The 10,246-nt window shown below is 41.0% G+C and overlaps 1 protein-coding gene across 1 annotated transcript in view; it reads right to left on the bottom strand.

The window, feature by feature from the left end:
* Positions 1-2,880: 2,880 nt before the first annotated feature.
* ALDH7A1 (aldehyde dehydrogenase 7 family member A1) overlaps positions 2,881-10,246 on the bottom strand; it is a 34,428-nt gene continuing 27,062 nt past the window's right edge. Inside the window, exons 12-18 of the mRNA XM_083151567.1 lie at positions 10,068-10,152; positions 9,530-9,636; positions 9,312-9,428; positions 7,649-7,746; positions 6,392-6,465; positions 5,237-5,312; positions 2,881-3,334 (exon numbers count right to left, since the gene is read on the bottom strand). Coding sequence (XP_083007693.1) covers positions 3,280-3,334; positions 5,237-5,312; positions 6,392-6,465; positions 7,649-7,746; positions 9,312-9,428; positions 9,530-9,636; positions 10,068-10,152 — 612 coding nt within the window. The 3' untranslated portion in view covers positions 2,881-3,279. The remainder of the gene's footprint in view (positions 3,335-5,236; positions 5,313-6,391; positions 6,466-7,648; positions 7,747-9,311; positions 9,429-9,529; positions 9,637-10,067; positions 10,153-10,246) is intronic.

Below are 10,246 nucleotides of genomic sequence, written 5' to 3'. Positions count from 1 at the left end.
GTCTTTACAGCTCAAAATACAAAACAATGGTAAAGCACTTTGAGTACTATTGGGAGTAAAGAGCTATATAAATATCATTATTATTATTATAAGCAAAGTAAATAGGTCAATGAGTCAACAGTTCCTACCTTTGAGAAAAACATCATGAAGGAGCGAATTACATGCTGGGAATGCAAATACCACAACTGTCCAGGCCAGCCTGGTGCTACCAACACCTGGGCACTTTCTGCTTATACTTTTTGAATATGTCTGAAATGGATAACTTGGCTGCAAATTCCATGGGTTCATCGTAAGGATTTTTGGCCCCTGGTCCTTGAGCATCTATGATTGCGGAGTGGCATTATGTCAACATTGACCAACCTTTTGTCTGTCCACACCCCACCACGGGTGAGCTAAACCACTGCACTGGTGTTTTCAGACTGTGTGGGTTTTCCATATACTGTACAGTAACAAGTGACACTGAACAACTATTTTGTATCACTCTTAATTTTAGAACATTTATCTGAAACTTTGCTTCCACTGGGAACCACAAACCCAGACATCTGCAGAGCACATTGTCAGACCTTTGTCTCTGAGGCACTAGAGCAGTGGTTGGCCACATGGGGCCCACAAACAGCTCCTGACTGGCCTGCAGCTGCTGTGTGTGCGTGTGTCCGATGGCGGCTGTGGATGCGCACGCAGAGTAGTCCTGTGTAGCCAACGCTCAGTCTGTGCGTAGCATGCGCAAAAGGCCTCAGAACTACACCACGCGCCATCGGACACACATACAGCAGCAGCGAGCCCCCCCGCATGTGACTACAGCCGCAGCACCACTGCTGAGTATGGGTGAGACGCCGTGACTGCATGGGGCTGCAATCGGCACCATTTTTCAAGGCTGGTGCGCAGGTGTGGAATATCTAAAGAGGGGCAAGTGTGTGGCATTACTAATGGGGGCAGGTGTGTGGAATAACTAAGGGGGAGCTGGTGTGTGGAAATGTGAGGGGCATGTGTGGCATTACTAATGAGGCAGGTGTGATTGGAATTACTAATGTAAGGGGCAAAATGAAGGGCCTGTCTATTGTGTTGCATGATGTGTAAAAGGGGTATATGGTGTGCTACAATACATTCAAAGACACTTTTGAGTGACCACACGCCCCCCATTTCTGTGGCCCTCGATATCTGCTGGATGTATTAAGTGGTCCCCCAGCTGAAATAATTGCCCACCCCTGCACTAGAGGAACCCACCTCTGAAGAAATGGTGTTCCTTGCAGGATGGGGAGGATGTATAGTAAATAGGGCATAAAAATGTGTTTCCATAGCCATTTTATAAAATGGAGAATATAACAATGTACACCAGATTCTATAATGAGGAAGTACTGTCCGGAGAAGGAAGACTTACTGTAAGTGTTCTCTATACTGTAACGTGACTTTCTGCTCTGAAAGTGGAACATAGTTGTAAATGATTTCTAGGGTCATAAACATTGATTGCGACACATTATCCCTTAATGTGCCAGTGATCTGTTAGAGATCAGGGTTCAAAATGACAGCTAACTAGTTCGTAGCCAGTCAAAATGACTGCATTGTACTTTTACTTTGAGCAGTGACAGTTTTTAGCCCAGAAACTCTCCACCTCACCCCCAGTCCCTATCTGCTCCTGCCTCCAAGCCTGGTCTTCACAGCTCCCTCTCACCATAGCCAGCAAGTTTAAAACAGTAAAAGCAAATTTTGTAGGACACTGATCTGGTAGGACATCTTTTAGCACACCAAAGGTATAATTTGGTCCACCGAGTTGCCTGTAGTGGTCAGTGGCCGTACTTCACCTCATAGAGGTGAGCAGAGCTTTATATATAAAGGTGTCCCAAATAAAAAGGAAACTTGCTGTAGCACCGTTGTATCTAATCGCAGTAAGTTATGGTGTTTGCCGATATATGGCGTGACATTTTTTCCAAGTTGCGCTTATATGAATGGCTTTGCCTCAGTTATTTCGTTCCTGGTATGATGTTTTGCGAGGTTGGATACATAAATGGTTCCCCCCTCTCCAGGGTGCCACTGGCCCAGGCTGAAGCCCAAGGCTGTCCCCGGCACCCCAGGGCAGTGGGCGCCAGGCTGATAATAAATCATTAGTGGCCTTATAAATAAGTGTTGGTGGCATAGTGCCACCCCTCACCCCAAACAAATAAACATTGGGGGTATAGTGTGCCCCCCTCCCCAACCAAATAAACTTGGTGGCATAGTGTTCTTTCTCCTCCCCCCAAACCAATAAACAGGGGTGGCTAGTGTCCCTCACCTCAAAAAAAAAAACAAGTTTAATCATTGGTGTTTTTTATACCAATAAATGTAGGTGTATTTCCTTCTTCTATGGACTAGTAAATAAACCCAACTTGAAATCCAGTTCCAGCATCTCCCTGTAATATTAGAGGATTTCTATGTAATTTAAGAAAATGTCAACAGCAGGCTGACAATCTAGTTGACCAATGATGCAAATATATGAAGATCAGCCCTGATCAAACCCATTACAGCAACAAGTTACCAAACATTTCTGATGTTCCCAGAGGTCAACAATATAAGTAATTGTGCATACATACACATAGTTCTACATACAAACTTCTTTCCTTATGGGGTTTTGTAAATACCAATCTAAAATCAAAATGAAAACTTTAAATTCAAACAATGCTGCCAGTCTTTAAAAAAAAAATCTCGCTTTTCTAGCGAACTGAGGATTCATTTTCAGTAAAAAAACTTGGGGTGTAGAGCATGTTGGGACCAAGGAATTATTCTTTTATGGGAATAGCTCAGAAAGAACATTACAATTCACACCAGCCTTGCATATTAACATGGGTCTACATGCGCTCGATTGTTCAAATTACAGTAGAGAATAAATAAGGAATGGACACAAATGACTCCTTGTAGTTTTTCTTGTTTTTTTCTTTTTTAATAAACAGGTTTCAAATACAAAGCTGCTTCTACTACATAAGAGTTAATTTTTTTTTCCAGTATACATCCGTTAAACTGTAACACACACTGATGCAGGAGAAGATAAAACAGCCCAACGGGCTTCTCACGAACGCCTTGTCCAGCAGTAGTGATGCCGTCTTTCTGCAGAGTTCAGGCTTATTCCAATTGGTTTTATTTCTTACTGGGATTTGGTTATATAAGTAATTATATTTGTCAGGATTGTCTGACAAATCTTTAACTTTGAAATAGTCAATTCATGAGATTGTGTTTTCTGGTCACATTTTGGAAATGAGTTTTCGCTAAGTTGCCACAAAATTACTGTACAGAGCATCACCTAGTGTTGGTTCACTGGAACTTGATGCCTTGTGCTAAAGGCAAATCTTTGCTGTAATTGATGGTACTAAAAGGGAAAAAAGAGGAAAAACAATTACAGACACACACACACACACACGTATCTAGTTGCAATAACATATACAACTTGGGACTCTACATAGTTTGCACAATGAGGTACAGTATGCCTCATTTTCACACCTGCCATTTAAGCCTGTGGCGTATGCAAGTCTTAAGGTGCCCATACACGTTACAATTATTGTATACAATATTGAGTACTTATGGTCTGCGATGCGATGGGCGCCGTGCTAGTACACAAGGCATGCGATGGTATGCGATGGTATGCGATGTTACACAATTTTAAATTGTATACCATCACATTGTATGGTATTGTATGCCATTGTATCGCATGTACAATGGTATGCGATTAAAAATTGTATAAGCACCCTAATGGGTTTTTCCATGTTAAAAGTGGCCCCTATAAGGTAATTAAATTTGATGGGTGCTTAGTATGTTAAAAGCACCCCCAATGGCACCCCCACTATCAACGCCAACCCGAAGCGTGGCGAGCGCGCGAGTGGCGGCGGTACGCGTCCTACGACATTTTCATACCCCCACTATCCACGTGGAGTTGTGTTTATATAGCGTCGCGAGCGCACGCGGAATACATGTAAAGTAATACGCGTCCGCTAGCCACGCTTTGGGCTCGGTGGCTTGCTGCGCTCGCCACACTATATAAAATCAACTCAACACCGACCTGGATAGTGGGGGTATGAAAAGTTCGTAGGACGCGTACCGCTGCGCTCGCCACACTTCGGGTTGGCGTTCATAGTGGGGGTGGCGTGGGGGTGCATTTAACATTGTAAGCCCCCATTACAGTGCTTATACAATTAAACATCGTATAGGGGACTTATACAATTTGAAATCGCAGCGCTGTGCATCTGGTGTATGCCATGCGATGCGATTATATGTCGTGCGACCTAATATCGTGGGCGCCGTCATAATACACAAGTACCCAATATTGTATACAAGATCGCATCTCATCGCATCTCAGTTTTGCGATGAGATGAGATCTAGTACAAAAAGTATGTGCAGCACATACTTTTTGTACTAGATCTCATCTCATAACTGAGATGCGTTATTGTATACGATATTTTATACAATAATTGTATGGGCACCTAGAGAGTGAAGCTGTAGGGAAAAATCCAATCTTCGCAACATGTTTGAAAATATGACAGTTCGTAATGACTACAGCTGTGCACCAGCTAGGTGATTTGGAAAATGTGGACCGCTGGTAGATCTCGAGGACCGGTTTGGCCAGACGTGGTTTATAGTGACTGCTAAAGCCGGCCATATAGCTACAGATGTTTTAGATCTGGCTGGTTGGAACAAAAAACCTGGTAATATTTAAATGCCAGTTTGGCAGTTTTCCAGCATTTTGGAACAAATGGTCAACTGTTATTTGCTCTGACCCATTACCAGGTTTTTGTTCCAACCAGCCAGATTGGACAATAAATCTGTAGATGTATGGGCATTTTTAGACTGGCCACTCCCAATGCTCTGCCACCTTACCAATATGCTCACTACACAGGGGGGGAAAATATGCATAAAACATACTAAGGCCCTATGGGCATTTGACACGCTTTACTGCAATGGTGTAAAGAGGGAACAAAAGGCCTCTCTCCATCAATAAATAGGTTAGAAAAATATCAATAAATAAAAGGGGTTACTTTAACTTTAAAAGTACTGTATTATTAGCAAATATGCACACTCTAATGTAGATTATGCAAGAATAGCAGCAGCCTCTGTACTATTTACAGGCTGGTACAGGAATCAGGAGAGACAGTGGTGTCACTAGAATTTCTCCAATAGATAGGTTTCTGTCAAAAATGCACACACCACCTTTACACTTTCATGGAAATGGGCACCTAGAAGAGCATTTCATTTGTCCAATGACTTTCAGACCACCTACCACGTAGATCTCCTCATATAATGCTTCCAGGAATCACTGCCAGACTCTCTGCCGCCACCTGTGTGTTTTTCACCACCTTGAAAATAGAAAGGAAAAAAAATTAAACTTTGTACGTTACAAATGATATTCCACAAACACTAGTAAATATAAAGGTCACATGATTTTATAATATTTGAAATAAAGCATAAACAAACTACTGTATACTGTCATCCAGCAGGAGGTGTCTATAACAAGCAGATGGCTCCTGCTGCATTAGTGATCTGACCTGCACCTTAGAACGCACCAGCGCATCACTCGCCCCACCATTAGGCAACCTATGGCACCCATGGGGCCGCACAATCTGTCCGTCACAGACACCAGGAACTCTCCATCCTACAACAGAGTTCCCGGCCCTCTTCATTCCCCTCAACGGCAGTGGCATGCCTCAGTTTACACAAACGAACTGTGAATCACCGACAGTACACAGTGGCAGCAGACTGTCACATGGCCTGTTAGGGAATGCACAGAATGGGTCCTTTGCATACAAGGAGTACAAAAATTCTGCACTTTGCAATGATGGGCACAGGTCCGATGTAACCTGAATGAGGCAGTATGAACATTACTTACAAGGTAGAGGCAAGAGCAGAACAATAAGGGGTTAATCCAATTACACGTGAAGAGTTCGGTTTGCCATGGCATTGAAATGCTAACAATGGCACCACACCTCATACCCTTCACAAGCCCAAATTCGCACAATTCTACTCGCAGCCACAACTTTGCGAAAGCTCAGACTGCCGTAAAAGTGCGTCTGAAATTGTGCTAACTCGCCCCCACAAAGACACTGCAGGCGATTGGATTGATCCCTAAGAATGTAGAACTCTGCAAAACAGCATACAATTAATTTACAGTAATAGCATACAATAAATAATATCTTCTTGGGTAAAGTAAAACATTTCTAAAATTAACTTGGGAGTAGACAAAAAGCAATCATGTGAAAAAGGAATATGTTGTACAAAAGAGATCTATCTGGTCATTAAACTGTCACATACGTAACATGAACAAATATTCTAAATCATATCTGACAAATACTATGCAGTTATTGCGCCATTTGAGTTTCTAGCAGTTAAATATAGGTGTCAGATGTATACTTCATCCAATCCAAATACAGAGACGTACCAAATGCTCCACCAATCTCTGCTCCACTGGTTGGGATATTCACATTCACCAAACCACAGTCTGATCCCTTTGGCCTGGTAAGAAACAGACAATTGGTCAGTAAAGATCTATATGGGATAACGTGCTTTATGGTAAATTAGAACATTTGTAGAGCGCTATGCATGGATGTAAAGGACAAGAAAAGTGATTGTGTAAATGAATTGGATGGTCATCACCGCTCCGATGTTATAATAGGCAGCAGCTTTTTATATGTACATTTTTTTAAAGTAGAAACAAAGAGCGCTAGGTTTAAGGTTTTTTTATTAAAAGATTAAAATAAAATAAAAATTCTCACCTTTTGTTGATCTATTTTCACTTCTCTTTCCCTTCTCTACAACCTCAAAACTAGCGCACTCTCATTCTACTTTCAATATTTATATATAAAAGCTGCTGCCTATTATAAGATAGGAGCGCGGATGACCATCCATTTACACGATCACTTTTCTTGTCCTTTACATCCATGCGTAGCGCTCTACAAATGTTCTAACGTATTCTTTTGATCAACAGAGCGGCTTTTCACATAGGAAGCGCAATTGGATACATTTTTAACGTTATGGTAAATTGTACATCAGTCAATGGGATCTCTATAATAATATAGAAGCACAAGGCTGTAGGCTGAGTTTCTGTATACAAGTCCCAGAAATACAAAGGTAACAATACCAGTAATACCTTACATCAAGTGATGCATAATCTCCCATCATACACAAGCTAATCTAAATGAACTCGGAAAATACATCATACAGATGGAGCCATCCTCATCTAGTCGTCTATGGATAGCCATGGTGAGCCATGGCTACCCAAGGCCTATTGTTCTCAGCTGCAACACAATACATAGAACAATACAGTAGCAGAGTAATCCCATTACGCACTTAATCCTATTAAAGGGCTAGATGAGGATGGGATATCACTGATTATAAACAATGACATCCAAAATCACTGTATATATCCCATCAAGGATCACAAATGAAAAGAATAGGGGTCATAAATAAATTGCTATCCTCTGAATAAACACATAAGAATATGTATGAATGATCTCCACGATCTAGGGAACAGTCTAAGCTGGTGAATGTCTACTCGTTAACCTCTGACATTTTTAAACTAGTCACTATGCCATTAATCACAACATTTTATATATTCTTATTAAATAATGATACATATTTATCCTAGGAGAGTCCCACTTTCTTTAAAACAAAATAAAAATAGGAAAAAGCACTATACCCAAGCCAGCGAAAAATCCTTCCCAAGTCCTTTGTGAAGATGCTGCTGGAGAGGCCTTGTTTCACCTCATTATTCCATGCAAAAGCTTCTTCTTCTGTCTGGAAAACATAGAATCTGTTGTAAGCACTACACCAAGGACTGAACAAAACCATCCTGTCATAACCTCAAAACAGGCATAGTTCTGAGAGATAACTGATTTCTACATAAAGCATTTTGAAACTTTTTTTTTATTATTTAAAGATAAAATACTAGCAATCACAATTTTATTGTCGGACATCAGCTCTTAGTTTATCTTTTATTCCTCAGTATGACTTGTCACTTTCCACAGCACTAGGGGTAAGTAAGGCCACCTTACCGCTGTCGGGACACGGGGTTTGTTCTGGTTCACTCGCTCGGATGCGAATTTGCATCTTTGTGAGTCCACCACAAACCCCAAGCCCCCCATTCGCATGCTGTACACATTCGCAAGGCCTGCGAATGGATGTTTTACATAAACATCCATTCGCAGGCCAGGGGCAAACTCACATCTTTTGATGGTTCCATTAGGCTTCCGCCGCACAGTTTTTGCCAGGGGAATTTCTGAACTCTTCAGCTATGGAAGCAGCAGAGCGTTTCTAAATGCTTCCACTTTCTAATGATATCACTTTCAGCTTACCGTGGAATGTCCCGCAGGGATGACATTTCATAGACCAGCAGACCTTACTGCAAAGGTAACATCCTATCACACTTCCACAATTGAAGTCACTGAGCTCTTCATAATGACCCATTTTTTTCAAATGGAGACTGCATGGCTAGGTGCATATACATCTGTGGCAACAGGTCTGATTGAGACACCCACATTCAATAATTAACAAGTCTGGCCAAATACTTTTGTCCACATAGTGTGTGTAGGGAAGGTTCCCAACCTCCCCCCCCCCGTACCCCTTGATTAGGCTTTTCATTTAGGAGCACCCCCTCAATTTTAAATATTCACAATACTTTCGAGTGGAGTGGAAGTGAGCAGTATGCGTATCCTTATACTAAGGAGTAGCGGAGGAAGTGTGCAGTCAGGCATCGGGCCCCTCTGTGGCCGTGTACTGTCTCCGGGGTTCCAGCTAATGCCTGTAGGATTAATGCCGCTGCTACCTCTAGATGAACGTTGATGTCTGAGGGCAGCGTAGACAGCTACCAGTGGATTGGTGGTCAGGCAAGACAGCAGACAGAACCGGAAGGGACGCAAGGTGGTTCATCTCCTCAGCAATGGGAGACTTTGTCCGCCATTACCAATATTAATTTAAAGTACCACCAGGGGTACTTGAACCCCAGGATGAGAACCACTGTTTTAGGGGGGAGCTTTAGCAAAGCTTGCATAGAGTTAAAGTAGAGAGAGACACAGAGAGAGATAAAAGTATATATATATATATATATATATATATATATATATATATATATATATATATATATATATATACACACACACACACACATACATATACACACATACATACACATATATATATATATATATATATATATATATATATATATATATATATATATATATATATACACACACACATACAAACATACATACACATTAAGATTAAATAAACTACACACACACACACACACACACACACACACACTAAGATTAAATAAACTACACACAACATTAGAAGCTTACCTTAAACTTTATGATGTAGAGTATAGGAGCAAACGTTTCTTTGTGAACAATGGGGGAATCATGAGAAAGGCCAGTCATAATTGTTGGCTCAACATAATTCCCTGAGCGATCAATTACCTTCATTAATAATAATAAGAAGAAGAAGGAGATACAGTATGATCAGGATTATGTAGATTCACTTCTCCAAGCAGCTGAACTGTAAATTCATACAAACCTACCTTACCGCCATAAACAACCGTACCCCCTTCACATTTTGCTTGTTCAATAGCAGAGAGAAAAATTTCAACCGCCTGCTTGGTGTGTAGAGGACCACATAACGTGTCAGCTGCGGAGACAACGGAACATACTGTTCTAAGAAGACACAATGCACCTCTACAAACTAACAATACAGTAGGAAGGGTAGAACACATGGAAACAGCACCAATATCTCATTTGCCCTTTAGAATTAATCAATAATATTTAAAATATTATATATGGAATGAATGATTGCATGATTTATTGTTAATGCTACTGTATGTGCACAGGCTTATACAATACACGGTTGTGCCTTTAAAATATTGTATATTCAATAAAAAACATGGAGTAAGTAGACATAATAATGTGACAATATAAACATTACTGATTCAATAAGTATGTCCTGTGCAGCTGGCAGGAGTCTCTGCTTTAATCATGGGACATTGGGAAGTACCCAGTTGTTGAATGTTTTGCCCAATTGTAATTACATGCATACAAGGCACATCATTCCATGCTACTCACATTCCCATGGATCTCCAATGCGCACTTGTGCATAGGCCTTAGACAGTTTCTGCACAATATCATCATAAATGCTTTCATGTAAAAACTATATAAAAAAAGAGAAGCATAAGACAGGTTAAGGCCGCACAGCGCTAATGCTAGTGCAGACAGCAGTGTAACAAATCAGCCAGTCATTTCTT

The sequence above is a fragment of the Crinia signifera genome, chromosome 1, assembly GCF_055691185.1.
Source record: "Crinia signifera chromosome 1, ASM5569118v1, whole genome shotgun sequence".
In the NCBI taxonomy this organism is placed as follows: domain Eukaryota; kingdom Metazoa; phylum Chordata; class Amphibia; order Anura; family Myobatrachidae; genus Crinia; species Crinia signifera.
The sequence above is the reverse complement of the archived record's forward strand: the minus strand, read 5'-3'. Positions and strand labels throughout refer to the sequence as shown.